At 35.8% G+C, this 23,515-nt stretch overlaps 1 protein-coding gene across 1 annotated transcript in view; it reads right to left on the bottom strand.

Moving 5' to 3' along the window:
* Positions 1–25: 25 nt before the first annotated feature.
* Positions 26–23,515, bottom strand: part of LOC110443688 (ceramide glucosyltransferase-like) — a 45,894-nt gene continuing 22,404 nt past the window's right edge. Inside the window, exons 3-9 of the mRNA XM_021488063.1 lie at positions 16,509–16,611; positions 14,712–14,813; positions 13,112–13,224; positions 8,752–8,930; positions 8,282–8,368; positions 6,307–6,496; positions 26–5,827 (exon numbers count right to left, since the gene is read on the bottom strand). Coding sequence (XP_021343738.1) covers positions 5,648–5,827; positions 6,307–6,496; positions 8,282–8,368; positions 8,752–8,930; positions 13,112–13,224; positions 14,712–14,813; positions 16,509–16,611 — 954 coding nt within the window. The 3' untranslated portion in view covers positions 26–5,647. The remainder of the gene's footprint in view (positions 5,828–6,306; positions 6,497–8,281; positions 8,369–8,751; positions 8,931–13,111; positions 13,225–14,711; positions 14,814–16,508; positions 16,612–23,515) is intronic.

The following is a 23,515-nucleotide window of genomic DNA, read 5'->3' as shown; positions in this document are numbered from 1 at the left end:
TTCCTTTTTTTTTTTTTTCCCCCCCCCCCCCCCCAGGATATATTAGCAGTACATTTCAGCTTTAAAGTGTAGGTCAAAATCTCTGTGGCAATTTCAAATCAAACAAAGCACAGGGGTTTTATAATAAAAATCCTGTTTTCCAATTAACTACTGTACACACCAAAAAACATCTTTATATGACATTGAATTGGAGAAAACCACCGGAAATCTATATCCAAAATTGATTAGCTGTCTTTTGAGCTCTTCAACACTAGGAATGGAGAGCATTAACAACAGATGAAAATTATATTTAATAACACCGAGAGAAATTGTTCAGGTTTAGTTTTGTGACAGCATTACAAAATGAACAAAAGCTGTGTTTTCATAAACGGTGCAAATCTTGAACGATTTCAGGATGTCAAAAATTGGTACATCTATATCATTATGGTTTTGTTAGATTGAAAATCATGTAACTGTTGTCAAATCCTTCATTGCAATTCGGCAATTACGTACAAAGTGTAAACTGTGTGTACAATATATCAATTATATTTCATACAAATCCACACATTCATACAACAGTGTGTACATAAACCAGTTACACCAATACTAAGTCATGATGACTGTTTATAACTGAAAGTTAAAAAATAAAAGATCAACCTTACATGGATGTTTCAAAAGAGGTTTTATGACCTATGACCTATGATTTAAAATCAACTTTAGGGGAAGAAAATAAAACAAACAAACCATCCTTGAATGTACTAAGTACTGGTAAAAACTTGAAAATGTTTAAAAATGAAAAAAAAAAGATTTGTGTCGTGGAGATTGTATTATGATACAAGTATTATTGGCACAACTACATCTGGACTGGTTAGTCAACAGGGAAGGGGTTGCTGGAGGTAGGTAGTACATCAATTACTGTAACTACGGTAACGAGACGCACTCCACAATGTTATATCATCAAACATCTGGGGGATACAGATGTCACTGTCCTTGTACTTTCAACTTTTGTTTCATTATCATGTTGCAAGCATTTTTGAAAACAATTTTTTAAGATGCCCAAAATCAAAGAGAGTATTATTCAGGCTATTATGAGCTTATGAGATGATAAATTATTTCATTTTTATGATTTCTGGACAATTTTTAATTCAAATCCAATACTAAGGAAACTTATACTTCTAAATGTCTAAGAAACTCAAAAGTCTGCATACACAAGATCTGACAGGGGAGCAACACGTCATTGACTACACATCACTGTAGGACGAAGAATGAATCTCTCATCCCAGACACATCTTCATGTAAGGTTAGACATCGGTGTTTGAAATCCTCCTGTTAATCTATTTTGTGTATTAAAGAAAGTACGAAGGCACATCAATTACAGAGCTAAATGAGCTGCTACATCACTACCACAGCACAAGTAACGGGATCAAACAAATACATTCATACATGCAACCTAGTACAAAATGGCATCTGCCACTAATCATCGTTACTATGGTAACAAGTCATGCAGTGACAGTGGGGACAGCCTTTACTTTCTACACATGAACAAAATCAAACCAGGGAATGACCTAAAGTATAAAAATATCCCAATCAATGACGTATAAAAAAAGTCAATCTCAAATACACAACATAATAACGTGATGAAATCTAGCACCAAGACCATATAGAACATCTCCTACTGATTCCATCAACAAGAATATGTTATATGCAGTTTTGAGAATAGTGATTAAAACAAATACTGCACTAATATAAAGTCCTTGTCCATAATGTCAGCAGGCTGGTCTGTGTGGAGTTCTACAAGACATAAATTGATCACAATCATAGACATCCAGTACAAGGGAAGATCTACGCATGGAATTCCGTGCACATGCTTGATAATTTGAACCATAGATACATTTATATATCACATATATGGTGTGGAGAACTAAAGATTACCTCTCTCTCAGTAAAATGTTATCAACTGTTCATTTGGAAGCGATTTTATATATCAGGTATCTTTAAGTCCTTGAGATGTATTAATGTACATTGTATATAACAATTCTAACAGTGTATATGTGTTATATATATTGTACTATTTTCTAAATGTGTCATACATCATTTAATATCTGGATAATTTAGCCAGCAATTAACAACTATATATAATAGATGTGTCATAGAAAATTGAAACAAATATCAATAACATTTGTTCAATTGCCTTTCAAACACATTTCTACAGCAAAGGGAGGTAACCTTGTAGCTAGCATCAAGACTGTCGGATACAGTATTAGCTGGTTCAACTATCTCTAATCTGGAAATAATAGCAATGACAGGAAGGATGTTTAACAATAGAAATATATGACACAAAATAACTTATAATATCTGTGATAATAGGGAGAAGACATAGTTTAACATAGGGAGGTTTAAATAGTTAATACTTAAACACGTTCATGTTGTCTCTAAAATAGGTTCACGTACTGAGTAATAGGATTCTTTATAATGCTGTTCTAAAGTAAATAAATATGAGATTCTTTAAAACATTTGATGGAAAAACTGTCATGTATTTCAGTGCTGATATATATATATATATATTTATTTGATAAATGATTGTTATAGAAAAACCTCTTGTGTTACACTACTTGTTGTAGATGAGTTGGATACACAGATCATATACATATCGTTTCCATGGTAATAATAGATGTATCATTTATATCTAATAATTATTTATCTTTACTCATTCATCCCTGAAATTGCATAATGAGCTATTCCAACCTTTGAATTGGACGAGTTCAAATGTGTCTTTCGGAGGTGAATGAGTTAAAAGTAAATATGCTTGATCCAAAGGGATTCTGACAAACTGTTTCAGACTTTTGTCTGACAAACCATTCCAGATTTGTTTCTGACAGATAGTTCTAGACCGACTTTTGTCTGACAAACCATTCCAGATTTGTTTCTGAAAGATAGTTCTAGACAGACTTTTGTCTGCCAAACCATTCCAGATTTGTTTCTGACAGATAGTTCTAGACAGACTTTTGTCTAATAAAAAGTAAACATGCGACTATTTCCTTCTCACTTGGCTCACGTTAAGCATTGGTTAATCTGTGATTGTGTACAAATCTAAATACAGAACATGATAGTAAGAGTACTACATCTACTGACGTGAAACACATCTGACCAGAGGATAATGGTCCTATCCAGTGGATATATTCAGGAAATTACAGTTCATATCCATTGAATAACAATTAATATCCAGTGGATAGCTGTTATATCCAATGGATACACTTAAATTCATTGAATAATAGTTATATCCAGTGACTATGGACAGTTAATATCAAGTGGACAATGGCTATATTCAGTTGATAACAGTTTTATCCAGTAAATAACAGTTTTATCAAGTAAATAACAGTTCATATCCAGTGGATAAAAATCTTAAATTCAGTGGATAATTGTTATATCCAGTGACTATGGACAGTTAATTTCAAGTGGACAATGGTTATATTCAGTTGATAACAGTTTTATCCAGTAAATAACAGTTCATATCCAGTGGATAAAAATCTTAAATTCAGTGGATAATTGTTATATCCAGTGACTATGGGCAGTTAATATCAAAAGGATAATGGCTATAGTCAGTATATAGCAGCTAATATCCAGTTAGTTACAGTTCATATCCAGTGGATACACTTAAATTCATTGAATAATTGTTATATCCAGTGACTATGGACAGGTAATATCAAGAGGTAAGTGGTTATATTCAGTGGATAGCAGCTAATATCCTGTTGGTTACAGTTCATATCCAGTGAATAACAATTTATACCCTGTGGATAAAACTAAATTTTCAGTGGATAATGAAGTTTTAAAGAAAGTTAATATCCTGTGGATAAAAATTCATTTCCAGTGAGGAATTGTATCCAGTGGAAAATGGGTGTCAAAATTTCAATGTTATTATCATGATCATTTAGGAAGCATTACCTAGCAACCGTCATCATTGTACAATATTAGGTTTTTTATCACAATAATGGTCAAATCATCTAAAAAATCTTAACTTCTAAAGAGAGTACATGTACAACCTTTTCCTGTAGTTTTATTTTAGAGATGGTCAATATTAACAAGAGAAATAATGTTAGTACACGCAAAAATACTCATTATTAAAAAGTGAAGAAATAAGGTTAAGGAACAGAAAGGAAATTATATGTAACAACATTTTGAAGTCTATTCAAGTTACAATGATTGTTCTTTACTAAAACTATTGATTAAAACAGGTGTAAAAAAACCTTGAAAATTATTAAAAATTACTAAAATGTGTAAAGTTTTTTATCAGTAATCAATATATATGCATACATTATTACATTGTAAAATTTATTTTGGAAGTAATTTGTTTTGAAACTTAACTTACCCTGACATATCGGGGAAGCTCATCAATGAACAACGTTTGACAATATTGGCATAAAGACGGCAAGACTAGAGGTGTTACACAATGATCTGATACAACTAAACAAATCTCTATCTGGCAAGAAACTCTACATAGAGGACAACATAAAGATTGCACCTTGAAATTGTAAGCAAATTCTTTTAAAAAATCATGTTGAAGTTAATATCACTTAAAAGTATCTTTCTGGCATGTACATACAACGTATACTCATTTCAGCACCTTTAAAACATATAACAATCACTTAAAAACACACTTAACAATCGAACAAGTCCACACAGCGGACAAGCTCCCATCTCACGAAGTCAAAAACAACTGTTCACTGTACTCATCGCACAGAACCAGACAAGCCTCCTTCTCAACAAGTCAAAAATAAATATAGTTACCCCACTGAACCAGAATTAACATAGCAGTAGAGACAGACTTCACATCCAAGCACTCACTTACGTTAACATCTATGGAAAATAAAATAGGAATGGTGTGAAAGTTTATACTGGTCAAGATTTAAACGAATGATGATACATTTTAAGCAAGCGTCTTAAAAAAGTTGGTGAATTTATGTTGAGTGCTGGCTTTTGTAAAATAAAAGAACATAGAATGTAGCCAGATCATGCACATTTTACAAAACACTATCTGATAATTGTTACACTATTCAAAATGGCTTTTCAGTATTAGGTCTATCTGATATGATTGCCGGTGAATAAGATTCATGCCCAGGAACTCTTCACTTCTCTGTGACTGTTTCAGGTTAACATTTTAATGAGTGACCAATGAATTGCATTGAGTAATCTTTTCTACATGGTTCCTAACTGTTATCAAAATAACGTAATCTCATGATGGGAGTTTTTAAGTCTGTTCTCCAAGATCTCGAAGTACTTTGCTGATGTGTATGACAACACCCATTCGTGTGACTGAGAGTTGTCCGCCTTGTCAACAGGACATCTGATCAAATCCAGAAGCAATCCACCATTCCAGCAGTGGACCAGTCCATGATTATTTGGGGGTGTGATCAGGGTACAGTCACTGACAATGTTGCCATGGTTGTGCTGTCAGCCAATCAGCAGACCTATACTTGAGATGATATTGATATGTCTGGGTACAGCACAATTCTCTAACTTACTAACATGGTGATAATGCAATGGTACAACTGATGAAGATGATCTCTGTTTCCATGGTAATATAACCTGCTGTTATCTGGAAGCTCCCTTCAATTGTATTTAATTGAAACATGGTTTTGGATGAATAGAATCTAGAGTTATTTCCCTTGTGCTACACTGTTTGTTTCGTGTGGAGTTCCTCTACGATACCACCCCAGCGGAGACGGAAACGTTTTGTCCTCCAGACAATGGTGGAGTCCCAGTGGGAGCGAACTATCACGCACAAATAGGAAACCTCATTCATTATCCAACCGACCAGGAATTCAAATTTGGAGAAAGGAAGAGGTCCATCCTGAAATGAAATAAATAATAGGACATGTTTTATTACAACAAATATGACAACCAACGAAAACATTGTCTTCTAGTAAATCACATTCATGGTTTTCATTAAGAACAGGCAGCTGGCCAAAATGACTGGTTCAGGTCTGATTTTGGCCTGTTCAAATCACCTTTCCATATACATTTGTATATCTATGTGATTTTACAAGAGTTGGCCGAATAAAAATGTCATTTGGTCTGTTCAAATACAAAATACTGAAAAGCCTGCACATTGAATCCCTACACAAACAACTCAGTTATGAATTTCAAACTTTGTTGCATCAACTAAAAATAGAATATTGTGTTAACTTGATATTGACTTAAAAATGTGTACATCTGATTTTGATCCTATCAGACATGATGATTGAGATCAAAACTGCACCAAGTGCCGCTTGTGAAAACTAAATAATGAGATAGACTTGACCAGAACTCTTTAGACTGTGAGTGACTTACCTCTAAAATCTTGATAAGTATGTAGTCGAGCAGGAACCAAATCAAACAGTGCACTAAGAAGATGACAGAGGCTGTCCAATTGAAAAGGTAGGCCATGGACAGAGCATTCATGACGCCCAGCACGAGACACTGGGATACCGGCTCCCAGAATATCAGTGACGGAATCATGGCTGTACGCAGCTTGGCCCACCTACAACAGAAAAACAATTAAAGCTGACCATCCAGGCAGTAAGTAGCAGACTTTTTTCTCCTACAGTTTACAGCCTCGATTGCAGGCAGTATTATATAAACTATTATTTTACACAGCGAAACTTTCACTAAGTCCAAGTTTTTCCTTCACTGGAAAAATCTGTATATCATGTTGTGTATTAATATTTTCTGACAATATAAATTCTCACTCATTGTGAAGTGCAAAACAGCAAAAGTTAAATTGCAGCAAAAAAACCCTGGTATACAGTATAGAAGTGCATGTCGAAAGTAGTGATGGGCAATCAGTTTAAAATCATAATCGATAATCAGTTTGTAACCGAAAGTAGTAAACTAATTGATGATCAATTGTATACGTTCGTGGTTGCCAATAATCCACGAAATGAAATCCCCACGAAAACATAATTTGGTATGATATAGATAGGGGAAAATCAGAAATTAGCAAAATATACTGTCCTTGAAACAGGCTAGTCTATGAAAACCACGAAATTTTAACCCCAAGAGAAAAAAATGATTCTACAGTAATCACTTTATAATTTTATGGGACTGAATGCCAAAATAAAGAGAGAACATTATTTTTTCATCAACAGACAGACTTGTTATATATATATTAGGTTTCCCTCTTATATGATTCCCCCCCCCCCCCAAATTTATCATATATATATAAAAAAAAACAAAAAACAATGTGTACTGTAAACGTTGCATATTTGACACTTAAGTTCAGAAATGAACCGATCAATTCTATAATAGAATTTGTGATTGATAATGGATATTAGAAAGGGCGAACCGATCTGTTTTTTTATTATAATCAATCATCAGCCTAGTTGAAAGATATATATTTGTTTAATGATGAAAATGCTGTTCTGGGTCCGTTAGGACTGTATTGTTACACTGTAAAAGAATTAACTAATCTTATTGGTTCAGCTCAGCTGTCCCTCCAGATAAGGCTTTGCGATGAAGAAATGAAGATTTGGGCTGTTGAGTAGCAGCTAGTTTGGTATATCGTAAAGAATATCATATTTCTTGATAATAACTTGCCTCATAAATACTTACAAGTTGCATACTGATCAAAAAATTGGCTGCAAATATATTTACATGGTACACGTACCATAATAAACATTATGCAGTTCATCAAGTTAGCAATGAACTGGTGCTCCATTAAGTAAATATCTCTTGGGTGTTACAACATTTGCCGTATCACATTTACTGAATAGAAAACCCTGAGCTCGAACTACCATAAATCAGTGACACAATGATTGGGAGTATTTTCCAATCAATATAAAAGCTTCTCACAGGTTTTGCATTATCCAAGTAATGGAGTACTTCTGACTTATGCATATAGTGTACATTATTTATACCATAGGTTCAACACATGGACAAAATCCAATACATGTACAGACTTATAAATCCCTTATTAATAAATTCATTTGTTAATGACCAAATACACAGTTCTAAAACTTAACTTAAAGGATGCGTAATAAATTTTTAAGTATTTTTAAGAATAGAAAATGAAAAAAATGAAAAATTCTTTAATCTTTAAATATTTATTTTTTAAATATTGCAGGAGAGGTCAACAAGAATTCCACAGAATCACTCATACTCCAAGTGTCTTCAGGATGTAGTAGCTTCTGTCTGTCTCCTTATGCTTAGACAAATTAAGGGCCACAGTTTGCCCTGAAAACATTCTAAATATAACATTACAACACAAAACCATATCATAACAATATGAAAAACTTGCCTAATATTAGAGTGTCAATAAGATGCTTACCTTGTCAATCGGTTATATAAATATGACACTGAGTATGATCCTGAATTCTGTTTTGCTGTTTGGTGTGAAATTCTAATTTTCCATCCCCTGAAAAAAAAGCAAGCAAATGCATCATATTTTGACAGATGTAGTCCAATAATATCAATTAAATGATCTACTCTTACATATACAAATAAAATCCTGTATATTTCTGGTAAAACAAAAAAAAAACAGCTTTCATTCAGAACTTAATTAATAACAACATTTACTAATAAAACAATATCATGCCTGAATATTGCTTGTTTTGTGGATGATGAATATCAAATTTAGCTTGAACCAGATGTCGAGCAATTTCACTGAAAATACGGTGTACTATACCGCCCAGATCTGTCATCAAAAGAACTATTTTTTCCGTTTACAAAACACCAGCATTAAAATATAGTTAAGTGTAGAATGGTCTGAGAAAAAGCTTTTTAAGTTAGAATGTTTACTTTTTGAGGAATGTCTCTGCAAAGAAGAAGTCTTCTGCAAGATACTGTGAGTAGTGTGAAAGTCCTCCAGCCTCATCAATCACCTCCTTCCTCATCAGAGATGACATCCCTGTAGCACAGTTAATCCCCAACAGGTTGGCCACCAGGTACATTTTGGCATGCTGGGTTCCAAAGAAGATCTGCAGCAATTCAGATGTATAAACACATTAGGTATTGAATGTTTTGTGTATGTAAATATACTTTCTTGCATTAATATGTATCAGCATGCTGCACTGTACAAAAGGGTAATAAAACTCTACATATCTGGGCAGTATAAGGATGAACACTGTCAGTTAAAGTGGTTGTTTCCTAACACTTTAATGTATATCGACAGTATAAGGGGGTTGCTCCCTTACACTGATGTATATTGACAGTATAAGGGGATGTGGGGGTTGCTCCCTTACACTTATGTATATTGACAGTATGAAGGGGTTGCTCCCTAACACTTATGTATATTGACAGTATAAGTGGTTGCTCCTTAACACTGATGTATATTGACAGTATAAAGGGGTTGCTCCTTAACACTTATGTATATTGACAGTATAAAGGGGTTGCTCCTTAACACTTTGATGTATATTGACAGTATAAGTGGTTGCTCCCTTACACTGATGTATATTGACAGTATAAGGGGTTGCTCCTTAACACTGATGTATATTGACAGTATAAAGGGGTTGCTCCTTAACACTGATGTATATTGACAGTATAACACTGATGTATATTGACAGTATAAAGGGGTTGCTCCCTAACACTGATGTATATTGACAGTATAAAGGGGTTGCTCCCTAACACTGATGTATATTGACAGTATAAGGGGATGTGGGGGGTTGCTCCCTAACACTGATGTATATTGACAGTATAAAGGGGTTGCTCCTTAACACTTTGATGTATATTGACAGTATAAGGGGATGTGGGGGGTTGCTCCTTAACACTGATGTATATTGACAGTATAAAGGGGTTGCTCCCTAACACTGATGTATATTGACAGTGTAAGTGGTTGCTCCCTTACACTGATGTATATTGACAGTGTAAAGGGGTTGCTCCCCAACACTGATGTATATTGACAGTAACAAGGGGTTGTTCCCTAACACTGATGTATATTGACAGTATAAGGGGATGGCGGGGTTGCTCCCTAACTCTGATGTATATTGACAGTAACAAGGGGTTGTTCCCTAACACTTTGATGTATATTGACAGTATAAAGGGGTTGCTCCTTAACACCGATGTATTGACAGTATAAAGTAGTTGTTTCCTAACACTCTGATGTATATTGACAGTATAAAGGGGTCTTCTCTAACACTGATGTATATTGACAGTATAAGGGGTTGCTCCTTAACACTGATGTATATTGACAGTATAAGGGGAATTGTTCCATAACACCCATATATATTGACAGTATAAAGGGGTTGTTCCCCAACACTGATGTATATTGACAGTATAAAGGGGTTGTTCCCTTACAATTTGATGTATATTGACAGTATAAGGGGTTGCTTCCTAACACTGATGTATATTGACAGTATAAGGGGTTGTTCCCTAATATTTTGATGCATAAAGGGGTTGCTTCCTAACTAATATACATTGACAAAGGTTGTTCTCTGATACCTATGTTCATTGACAATATAAAGGGGTTATACCCTAACACTGTGATGTACATGTATGCTACAGGAAATCAACTGTTATGGTTTTCCTTCATTATCTGTTACCAATATTGTTAATCAATCATTGTGACCCTTACTTGTACATTAATGATTAGCAGGTAACTATTTTTTTTCATTTGATACATTAACATGAGGGAGAACTAACAATGCTATCACATAAAATCTGCAAGTCTTCTGGGAAACATGCATCTTAATGTGACTAGTCATGTAGGTAAAGGGTTGAAATACTTCTCCCGTTAATAACTGCTTTCAATCAATGCGGTATGATAAAAAAAATGTTGATTAGTAATGACCAAAATGACCAAAATCAGTTTTGCTTCCTGATGAAGTATTTTTTTCTATCTAGAGGTTTTATAAGCCGACACTCCGACAGCATAAAGTAACCCTAGGTTAGCTTCTATTGAAGGAGACATCACTTCTCAATCAACATAATTAGAATATGTCTGACAAGAAAGAAATCAATTCCACAACACTGATCTACAAAGGAAAAGGAATCTTTAGTTTGTAGAGCATCTGTTGTGACATTGATCCACACACAAGTAGTGAGGAAATGTAATTAGGTGTGTGGACAGTACAGACACTATTAGCCCTCCCACTGCCCAGGCCGCTGACCAGTGCCTACACATGTACTAATTATCACATTGATTTCTACAGGTCTTTCTGCTGTCTATAGCAACCTGTTACATGTACAAGTATGTAATGGTATGTTACTATGTATATTTATATACGAATACCTTGCAATATACATATTAGTAAGGGTATATTACATATACATTCACTGGTATGGACAAGCATGTTAAAAACTTTACGTCAGAGTAGGTTACAATGGAGGTGGTCGGAATGGCGCAGTTGACAGCATGATCGCTGTTCTGCAAGACAACAGGGGTTTCAATTTGTCAATTCCTCAATTTTCCGTTTGGATGTGAAAAAGGTATTGGGACATCTGCCCAACATTTTTTTTTTTTTTTACAAAACTCTGGTTTCTTTCCAAACATCCCTGTTATACATCAATTTCAACAAGACTGATCAATTTAGATTTCATAATTGTTGTAAAATAAACACAGTTTATATTACTGGTGTATATTGTGTTGCAATGTACTTTTATGTATGACCAAACATTATGTTTATGTAAACATCAGACACATCTACCCGGGAGCACCATAGTATGTACAATATCGATTGTGATCCTAGTACTTGGTACTAAAAAGCCACTAATGAGCAGCTGATCTGATACTCACTAATGAACACTCAAAGTAGTTATCACCACTCTCCAGGAGGGGAAATAATGACACTCCTTTACAACACAAAAATAATTTGAAAAGATGTGTTTAAACTTGTTTATGCAAGTATGCAAACAATTTTTGTAAATGTTTCATTTAACACTGATATTAAAAATAACATGCAGGAAAGTTCAGCTTGTGTGCAGCTTTCCACACTACTGCTTCCAATTATATATTAATGAGATCACTAACTTTACAAATCAGTTGACAACCAATTAAAAGTCTGCATATCAAAATACAAATCTGTTAATTTTTTACTTTGGAACACACGTTTAAAAGATGAACATGAATTTTCCTAATTTGAATATATATTGCATACTGATAAAATTGTAATAAAGTTCCCATAAAGAACATTGGACTGGTGCGAATCTTCGTGGATAGTGACACGTATTATCTAGAAAACTGGTATGTGAGCTTTTAAATGACTAGATGTACTGTATTGGTTAATGACTAAATGTTCAGCCCCGGTTATGTACATTTTAATTATTAGATGTACAGCCCCGGTTATGTACATTTTAATTATTAAATGTACAGCTTCGGTTATGTAATCCTAGTTATGTACGTTTTATTGACCAAATCTACAGCCTGGCTACATCCAATGATTAATCAGGTGTTCCACGCTGATGTAAATATAACACCCACGTTTCCACTAGGACAACAGCCAAGGTTTCTAAAGGGAAAACTGCTGTCCTTTTTCTGTTTTCCCCCAACAGTAATTATGCAGTCTTACTAATGGTATTAGAAAAGCATGATGAATGGAAATTAATTTTTTTCACAATTATTTGCTTGTTATGTCCAAAATCAATTCTCCACTTCTTCACTACGCTGCTGCAGGACTATTTTGTGTAACTAATCTGTCATTCAGAGCGGTAAAACCACTGCCATACAAGCTCCTGTATTTGCATCCCAACCAATAACGTGTTCTCTTCAATGACCGTAATACTAAAGGCCATGTTTCTGCATACCAATATCTCAGTTGATAAAGTTCTTTGACACAAGAAATGCGTTCCATAGGCTAGGGTACATGTTTTAGTACAAGTCTGTTTTAAATAATTCATAATAATGAAAATTAAAGTGTCATAACCCATTATAATGGATAAGCAATGTCAGGTTATAACATGGCTCTTTCCAGACAAAACTTATCCCTAGTCTGACTGCTGGGCGATAGGAAATAATAATGGTTCATCAGAGTATTTCCCCTGATTTAAATGAAATACAATACATTTCTTAAAATGCTGTAAGCATTTTCTGACTTCTCCTAACAGGGGTTTTCCTCCTCAATCTCCCCTTATTTAAGTAATGGGTATTTCCCCTGATTTAAATGAAATACCACATTCCTTAACATGTTGTAATATAAGCGCTGAGTTCTTCTGACAGGGTTTTTACCTTCTCCATGTGTGACGCGAATCCCTTTCTTGTGCAGGCGTACGGCATCTGATGGACTAGGCCCGTGTTTTCTGTCAGTGTTAAAACCATGTCTAGCACTGCATCCTCCGAGACTGTAAAAAACCCATAAAACATCACAAAAGTGTTGGTGCTGATGCCATAAGATGGAGGCCTTACCGAAAGTCTTTTAAGAATGCTGCTATAAAGATCCTGATCTTCATCTACGGTGATGAAAATGAAGAATCTCCCCCATTACTCTACAGAACGTATGAGAATGGAGTGTCAGGAGGAGGGGAAAGTGTGTCTATATGTTATCTCGTAAGACATTGAAGTATAAAGTATTAAGACAAGTTTTATGCACAGGCCTATATGTATTATAATCTTCCAAGGTATGAACATAAATGTTTTTACAAACAGAAAGATAAAAAACTCTTTAACATTAACACTGTAACTGTTTACCTCAAAGTACACATTTATTTTCTTAATGACACGTATAAAGCATCTGAATTTTACTAACAGTGGTCATTTTTTTTATAAAAATGAAACGTTTTTCAAAAGACTCCTTTGCCTTTGTGTATTCAAATTTATTGTTTGTTTGGTACCCCAGTTCTGAAAAGGATAGCACTTTCACTGCGTAACTAGTCAGGAAAAAAATAAAAAGTTCAGCAAGGAAATCTGTGTTATATATATGAATGCCAATAAAACCAGACATCTGACTGTATCATTACTGTTTTGCTTTACTTCTATTGAAGGTAGCTATGCAGTGTCATTTGTTTATTACGTAATTTCTACTCTCTTTCCCCAACACTAGAGCTGAAAAATTCTGTGAATCCCTACCTATCCCAAAATTATTGTCATTGCTTATATTCTTTTGCCCACATTCTTGCTACATCAGACTCAACCTAGCAACAGCAAACCCATTTCAATTACTGCCACCTGAGTTGCCCAGGAAACGTTGCCATGACAACGATGCACGACAGGCCTTTAATTGTTTATTACAATGCATGGTATTGGGCCTGGCAGTTTCCACTTACATAACTTTAACTCCAAACACAGTTATCATTAGAAACACAACACCCAGGCTATCGCTCTAGCAGATCCTTTTGTCTGTTTGGAAAGTAAATTGGAAACATGTTTTCAAGACAGACTAAGAAGAGAATCATACGATTAAAGGTTTACCTGCAATAACATCTAATGGGAGAAAATCTATCCTACAACTTGTATTATTTGTGGACATTAAATCATACCAAAAAAATATTCATTAGAAATATTTCAGCTTAAAATACACCATAATTGTACAAGATCTGTCCTTGGTTTCATCAAATCTCCTCAATCCAAATAATTTGCTAACAAAAATTCACCCACACGGAAAGCATTGCTTAAAGTCAACGATAAATCTTAGCTTAAGCGAAGTTGTGATCAGAGAAATCAGGGCCAGGTATTACAAGATCGTAACGAGCGAATCACAAAAAATTCTCATTTTTCAGCAGCCCACCATCCTTCAAACAAAACAAGCAAGTAAATCACTCTGACTATGCAATTTTCATAAAGGTTGATGAGGTGAAAAATCAATATCGTAGGGTAGATAAGGAACTCTTACTGTAGATGGCGCTGTCACTTATGAGTACCAGGTCGTATTTAGCTGCCTTGTAGCCCGATATCATGTTGTTAATTTTGGGGTTAATGCCCACAGGTTTTCCTCCTGAAACACAAATTTACCAATAACAACATCAATAAGCAATAAGTTCGACGAAAATTTTAATTAAATTTGGTTGTTTAAATTTAACTTACACAAAGTATTTGTTAACTTTCCTTACACCTTTTTTTCTTCTCCAAATATTATACCAATTTTAAAACATGCAATACATATATTTCCATGCTCTGAGCAATGATTTTGAGTGACTGGGGTAGGGTATGTAAATTTTGTTTAAATTTAGCGGTTTAAATTTAACACACACAATATATTTGGTAACTTTCCTAAACAGACTTCTTTTCTTCCAATATCTATGCTGATTTTCCAAACCCCCGTATCTGCTTGTTGTGAGCAATGTATTAGTGTAGGCTTCCCTGAGCATTGCATTACTCTTTACTCCCAGAGGAGGAACATCAGGCAGATTTAACGGCTCCTCCACAAAAACAGTGTATTGATTTAACTGCTGCTAGTGATGCAGTATCAAATTCACTGAAGAGCGTTTCATGTTTTTTAGATTCAATTTAGGTTGCCAATGATTTATGCATAACAATGAAATTGGATGAAATTCCAATAGTGACTCAAAGCTATCGACAAATCAAAAACACAATTTTGGTATAATTAAGTGAAATATAAAATCTGAATACCAGTATATGATAAAGTATTAATTAGATTTAAAGAACGATAAAATGCATCTAAACACAGCTTGTTTGCTACAATTTTACTTTAGCTTCCCAGCAGAAGCAGGTAAACGCCTCAAGCCAGCCTCCCCTGTACCGTGCCTACTATGGCCTGCAGGGTCTCTTTAGACTTTTTATATAGAGTCGTGTGTGTGCAGAGCTATTAGTGTTACCATATTGTTACATACACGAACCATTAATCACCTGTCTACAATAAAAACCAGAACACAATAGATCGAGCTTGCCAATGACAGAGCAATGTACGGTGAGCACACAGAAGTGAAGTGAGGACATTGTGTAGCGTCAGGTCGTAACGCTAACAACTTCTCTGATAATGTTTTTGGTGCCAGCATTCTGGTGGTTACTATCACGATCCTAGGAAAATACCTTTATATCTTTGGAAATTACATTTCATCTTTTCAGCAATGTTTTTGGGTAGAATAGTTTAATTGATAATATCTCCAGCACACACACAGGCATACACACATAGGGAGATATTAGCCAGGTGGCAAAGGAATAGTAGTTGGTGCCTGATAAGGCAGCTCCTGCGAATTCCTCGAAAATTGTATCGATTAATGTATATGCTAATTGTATTGATTACATAAATTGTATATCTATGTTCTGAAAAGCGCGTTAGAGTGGCTTAGGTTAGCTAGATAGGGCGCTATATCAAATGTTGTATACTATTGTATATTATTATTGAAGTCAACTTTGAAGAGCTTTGCTATTGATTTTTTCTACATTTTTCAAAGTAACGAATTCAACTTTTTGTGGTGCAGATTTTGTATTGTTGGGTTGTGTTAGTTATTTTGGTTCATTACAACAGCTAGGGTCACATGATGACAATATGCACTAGTGATGACGCCCTACATGGGCTAGCCGATTTATTATATCATCACAATTAAGTATCACAACTTACCCATGGCAGGCAGGTCAATAACTTGCAGAAAAAAATTGACAAATATCACCAGACAGTTTCTTGATGAAATGGAAACATTTAATTTCAAAGTGAGAATCAGGTACTTACCTACAAATACTTTGGCGTCAATATTTGGATATTTTTTTAGAAGACTTTGGACGATCATGATGGCAGCATCCATTTCATCTTGAATACAAAATAGGAGCTCATACTGAAAAGACAAAAAGTAACATAAATTAAACATAATGTTCTAACTTCATTTTATTGACAATAAGCTCATGGCTGGTTAATAATTCCCCATCCTCTTGTTAAGTCAGAATCCATTTTTTCTCTGTTTCTACGACCCCTTTCTTTATTACAAGTACTGTAAGTCTCAAATTAGGAAAATGAACTCCTAAATATAAGGGCAAGGTGCACTTCTTCCTATCTCATGGATTTTATTTATTTTCAAGGTGTATGAGATGAAAAATTGAAATGTACGATGTTATATAACACAACCTGTTCCAAGCTACATGATAGTTACTTAACAAGCTGTTACAAAGGAAAGAAAATTATCTACTAAACACAAGTGCTCGCTGTTTTTGCAATCTCCCGACTAATTTTTATCAATTTTCTATAGGTGTATGAAAGAAAACTTCCAAAGATTTATTTGTATCAGGTAATGTAATACTACCTGTTTACAAAGTGCATATAATCATATAACCAGCTGTTACTGTCCGAACCTCATTTCCGTCATACAATACCTCAACATTGTACTTATATCTTTATTAGCAGTCCATCACTAGATGTTTTCAACAACTTGAAATTTAAACCGACCTGTTTACAAACTGCACGATGATTACATAACAAGCTGTTACGCTGACATACAAATCACGTAAAACCCTACATTGTCCATACACAATTTTTATCATACAATACCTCGACTTTGTATGCATATTTTATCTAACAGTGAATCAATAAAAGTTCCAAAACAAATGATCAGTTTGATGTGGGGGGGTTTCCTTGGACCGCTGAGTTGATAAGACCAATAAAATGTGGCTTCACATGATAAATTATGTTGAATACACCAGACATAGGCAAAGTAACTGTGTAGACTTCAAACATACAATATATATGACTAGTAACTGGACCACCTAAACACCAAATGAATTCCCACCCATCTAACAAAATATTCATATGTAGCAGAACAGGACTGGGTGGAAGATTAGGGACCAGGAAGCTCAATTGGTCAAGCGTTCGTCTAGAGTCAGAGGGGTCCCAGGTTCGAGTCCTGGCCATGCGTTTTTCTGTTCCTATTACAAAATTGGTGCCTGTGACCAACCCTTGTTTCAAGTACAGGGTGAATGTTTGGCAAAGGGATACCTGGACCTGGGTTGTAAATATTTGTGTCTTTTGGGACGAAGGCTTAGAGAAAGGATGGAGGAATGTAGAGCAACTGGACTGGGTCAATTATCAGCGACCAGGTAGCTTGATTGGTAGTGTCCATCTAAAAGCTCAGAGGGTCATGGGTTCGAGTCCCTGTCTAGCCATGCAGTCTCAAATAAATATAAAGTGTATTCAATGTCATCTAATAATTCAATACAAGTCAGAAGTTGGTACAATTGTTAGATTTTCTGGGCCATTTCAATAATTTTGTTTTTCCTACTGGTAAATTTGTACAAATTTTGTTTACAAAATTACATCCAGGACACAATGTGTGAGAGGTCAAAGCACTATTTTTGTTTACAACATAATATGTTTAACCAATATGATAATACTATCATTAGATATGATCTGTTCTGTTATCTTGGTCAATGTATTTATCTAGTACAGCTAACTGTTACATCTACCATCATCAAGTAATTAATGTAGGCGGGTTGACCTTTCCCTGGCCATGTGTTGTGTATATAGGGTGACCTTGCCTCAATTTACAATCAGCTCAGTGTAACATGACACCATGTCGGATTATTTCTTAAAACTATTCCATGTACAGATGTGGTAGTAATTTGAATTCTAATGCACACTAATCAAAGTCACATTTCAGAGATAAACAGAAATGGGTATTTCTGCAGCTATTTCATGTTGTTAATTATAGATAATATTGTTTATTTTAGTGGTATAAACACTATAGCATTTCATAAATACATTTTACAGGACAACAAATTACTTTTACCATCAGGCCCCGTTTGCTGAAAGGTTGGTCAACTTTAACCTGTGGTTTGTGAAAAAAGAGCAAATGAAATCCTCAAAACACAGCTTTCCTATTTGTCTCAAACATAAAACAGTGATACATCATCAAATGGTTTTTATTTTCTTGTATTCATATTTTTTTTCCCCCTAACCACTGGTTAACCCTAACCAAGGTATGAGCAACCGGGCCAGGAATTCTGGTGTCAATATTCATCATCGTGGTCATTCACATTTTTTGCCATTTGTGCCATATCATGTCGAGGTATGTACTATGGAATGTTACTGACCAAGTTTTGCTAAATTTGTCAGTTGACAAGACAGCTCTGTGCCCTACCAGAGCCCATCCCCACATTTATCAGGTGCTGGACAATCACCTATAACTCCAGACTACATATATATGTGTACATTCTGCGGTGGAGGTGGCCAAGGGCGATATTCCTTGGTGAAAAAACTTGTTTGCGGCAACCACAAGTCCTATGGGGCAGACTCATTATAGGGCTGACTCGACTCGAGACCCTGTCCAACCACCTCCATCAAGAGTGTCAAAAATCAATCTGCTCAACATACATTCAATCAACTTGATACACTATAAATGTCCTCCTATGGGTAATATCTACTTCATCTGGACCTATAAGCTATATAACCTCATTATCTAATAGTACTCGACCCTTGTCTTGCCACATCAATACCATCACAGCCCTAACCATACCACTGATAGACTCAGCACTGCTCTCCTGATAATACTGGTGGCATAAGGAGGGCAGTTTTGAGTCTGAGGGAGTAAAATCTTCATTTAACTCTAAGAACACAGAAACAACAACAATCTGAGGTAGTAAGATTCAGACCCAGGGCATTCATGCTCACCAGAGCAAAATAGGAATAGCAGAACATGAGGAAAAATAAACTTGAAAATAGATATTCAATATTGCTTTTGGCCTGAAGCAACTAAATGTCACAAGGATGCTTGTTGTGCAAAATTTTGTGCAATTTGTCTAGAAGTACTTGTGAAGTTTCCCAATATAACTAATATTTTCAATATATCGACAGAGAGGGAATCCCCTAGAGAAAGGTTTTGAAAATCTTTTGAACAAAATCTAAAATGACCCTTTTTGGGCCCCAAACTTCAACCCCAAGAAGGCCTTTCCTTTATTAGCTGAAGCCCCTTCTCACACGGATGTTCATGTTAAATTTGATTGTAATATATTCAGTGCTTTTGCTGTAGTACTTCAGCTTTTTTTCCGGTTATGTGAACTTTTATACTATAGCTCACAGTTGGGGTCAAGTAAACTTTTATTGTCGATATGCAACAAAATTTAAATGTCCCGTGAAATATGGACATATTGAGTAAAAATAAAATGTCAACTATATCGTCCATGCATCTATCTCATTTGTATCATCATTAGTGCCTTTCTTGTTGTTCACAAACAAATCAATAACACCTGACATGACTAATGTTGGGATACATTGCAGCACAATCCTTTAACATGGTGACCTCGGTAACAACCCCAGTGTGACACAGGCTTCTGTCTGTAATGATCAGGTACCCTACTAACATGAGATTCATCTCGTCACAGATTTTTAATGGTAGCTACCTAATTAACTTCAGGAAACACTCTACCTGGATATGGCTTAACCTATTAGCATTTACTGATAAACATAAAATGTATGCAAATTCTATACAAATTCTGTACAATTTACTGAAGTTACTCAAAAGCACCCAAAAACAGGCAACAGAATTTGAGAAATTGTAATGAAACAGGTCCATTTAAGTCTTTAAAACTACAAATCTGTCAAAAGTACACATTGTACAAAGAAATATAATCCACAACATGTCAATAACCATGGAAGCTATTCAGACTCAATGTATATTGGAATCTGTGACTGAAACTGTGACAGCACCCAAAGGTTGATTGTTTAGGAATGTCCATCAAATAGTCTGGTAGGTGTACAAATTGCTGACTTGGCCACCATGACACAAATGATTTTTGACGAAATTTCAGTATTGTGAAGTACTGATGCAATCCCTATTTAGAGAAGCTGTTACAGGACGTGTTTTGGAGTGTTTTATCTATCATTATTTGGAGAAGCTAAGAGTGTTAATATATAAGAAATATTCCTGTTCAACTATTCATTGGTGATTACATCTTCGTTAGCCAATGGTTCAATCCAGTAGGATCCGGTCTACCGGATTATACTGGACGTAACCCTTGGCTAGCGAAGATGTGGTGATTAAAACAAAAGCTTTAGTGACTAAAGGAGCTGAAAGTGTTCAGGATTGTTCTTCAAAACATTGGTGGACATGTACAAGCGTTCAGAAATGTTCTTGTCCACCTAATTCTGGGAGAAATGACTGGTCTATCTGCAGAGAAGCTATGACTTAAGCGTGGTTTTTCAGGATTGCCCACACTAAGCTGTGAATGTAACCCACTACTAAATCCTGACATGTATCTCCCATTAACAAAATCTGATGACATCTAGGTGACATTGCTGGACACTAAACACGGTTTGATGCGAGCCTCATCAGGACCTTGTCACACATAGGTGAAGAACAATACCAGTTCTAGAGCTTCAGTAGTCACACATAGGTGAAGAACAATACCAGTTCTAGAGCTTCAGTAATCACACATAGGTGAAGAACAACACCAGTTCTAGGGTTTCAGAAGTCACCCATAGGTGAAGAACAATACCAGTTCTAGGGCTTCAGTAGTCACACATAGGTGAAGAACAATACCAGTTCTAGAGCTTCAGTAGTCACACTTAGGTGAAGAACAATACCAGTTCTATAGCTTCAGTAGTCACCCATAGGAGAAGAACAACACCAGTTCTAGGGTTTCAGAAGTCACCCATAGGTGAAGAACAATACCAGTTCTAGAGCTTCAGTAGTCACCCATAGGTAAAGAACAATACAAGTTCTAGAGCTTCAGTAGTCACCCATAGGTAAAGAACAATACCAGTTCTATAGCTTCTGCGATACGTGATATGGTGGACAGGTAAAGACGTACAGGTGTGGAGCTCCACAAAATTTTGCTCATTACGGCACATCTCAAGACTTTTTGACCGTTTTCTACTGGTATTTATTGTGGTAAGGAACTCCAGTGATGTGTGTAGTGTTATTTAGATATTAACATACCATTCTATGGGTAAAAACAATCGAAAACGTAAACAACGTGATTCCGGTGTTCAGTCACCCGTGACCAGTGTGAGTACGTCCAGCGCACCCGGTGCCACGTATCCAACGAGCAGTGTTATGGCTAATGCACATAATGTACTTTATAACCCGTGCTATCAGCCCAACTATCCAGGTACTACCAGTATAACACCCTCGTTGCCTCCCTCACTCACTCAGCCAAATATGTCCGGTAACTACGCTCCAATGCAAACCGGGAATTTTATTCCATCTCCACCACCGGTACCACCATCCCCCGTCCAACAGCACAGCGCCCCACCCGCCCCGACTTCAGACCCTGTAATAGTTGATATATACAACCGACTATCCAAACTTGAACTGCTACCCAGAATATATGACAGATTGAATTCCATTGAAAATAGATTTGCACAGGTTGACCAAACTATAAGCGAGATCAGGAATGAATTAAAGGAACACGGGGAGAAGTTAACTGGAATTGACTTTCACCAAACACTTGTTGAGGAGAGGGTCAGTAATATAGAGCAAGTTCGCGATGATCAAATGTGGGAGTGTCAGGAGATGAAAGAACAAATACTTGCTCTCCAGAGCAGATCTATGAAGGATAATTTGTTATTCGGGGGTATACCGGAGCAGTCAGGGGAGGAAAACACGGAGGGGACTGTAAAAGAATTTATCCAGAAACAGCTAGAAATCGAGTCCGATATGAATTTCAGTGTTGTGCACAGGTTACGGCCCAGATCAGACGGGAAACCCAGAACGATTATAGCCAAATTCGAAAATAGAAAGGATCGCGAGATGGTTTTAAAGTCGGCGCCAGTCAAATTAAGGGGCAAAAATGAGTTCACCGTTAATGAACAGTTTCCCGCCGAGATTAACGAGAGGCGCAGAGAGCTCATCCCGATCACGAAGGAAGCGAAACGTCACGGTAAAAGGGCTACGCTGAGAGTGGATAAATTGTACGTCGATGGGCAACTTTACAATAAACCACTACATCCACAAACACCGTCACAGCAGCGTCGGCCGCCATCCCAACTTCGTTTTCCGTCTCATCATCAGGATCAAATGCGCCATGTCGCTCCGCCAGGAGCAACTGGCCATCGTCGCTAGGGACGCGTCACAAGAGGTCCCGGTGTAAGTCACCATGGTAACCATGGTGGTGTGTGTCCTGACTTAAAACTGACTTGTTTAAATGTTTGTGGCATTAAGTCCAAGTTGCTTTTGCCTGAGTTTATTGATATAATTACATCTCATGATATTCTTGTTTTTGTCGAAACTAAAATTGACAATTTTGATATTCTGGAAATGCCTGAAAATTATTCATATTTCGTGAAAAACAGATCTAATTTTAAGAAAAAATCCGGTGGAATTGTAATTATTTACAAAAAGAAACTAAAACCATTTTTGAAGTTTTATCCTACAGGCTCTGAATACGTTCAATGGGTCAAATTATCTGAAAAGGTAACAAATACTGAAGGTGACCTACTTTTAGGTTGTACTTATATACCACCCGAAAACTCTAGGTACTCGTCTCCCGAGGTATTTAATGAGATTGAAAATGAGTTACATGAGCTTCAACATAGTGTAAGTAACACTATCTTGGTTGGTGATTTTAATGCCAAAACTGGACAGCGTCCAGACTATGAAATACCTGACGATAGTCTTGCAGATATCGTAGATATAGACAATATTGATGTGTTACATTCTTATTTTCATGATTATGAAATGTTAAATGTTTTTAATATTCCATTGCAGCGATGTAGCCAGTGCTCATCCAGACCTAATACTTATGGATTTAAAC

This window comes from Mizuhopecten yessoensis, unplaced genomic scaffold, assembly GCF_002113885.1.
Source record: "Mizuhopecten yessoensis strain PY_sf001 unplaced genomic scaffold, ASM211388v2 scaffold716357, whole genome shotgun sequence".
Lineage (NCBI taxonomy): Eukaryota > Metazoa > Mollusca > Bivalvia > Pectinida > Pectinidae > Mizuhopecten > Mizuhopecten yessoensis.
This window is presented reverse-complemented; position numbering and strand designations above follow the sequence as displayed.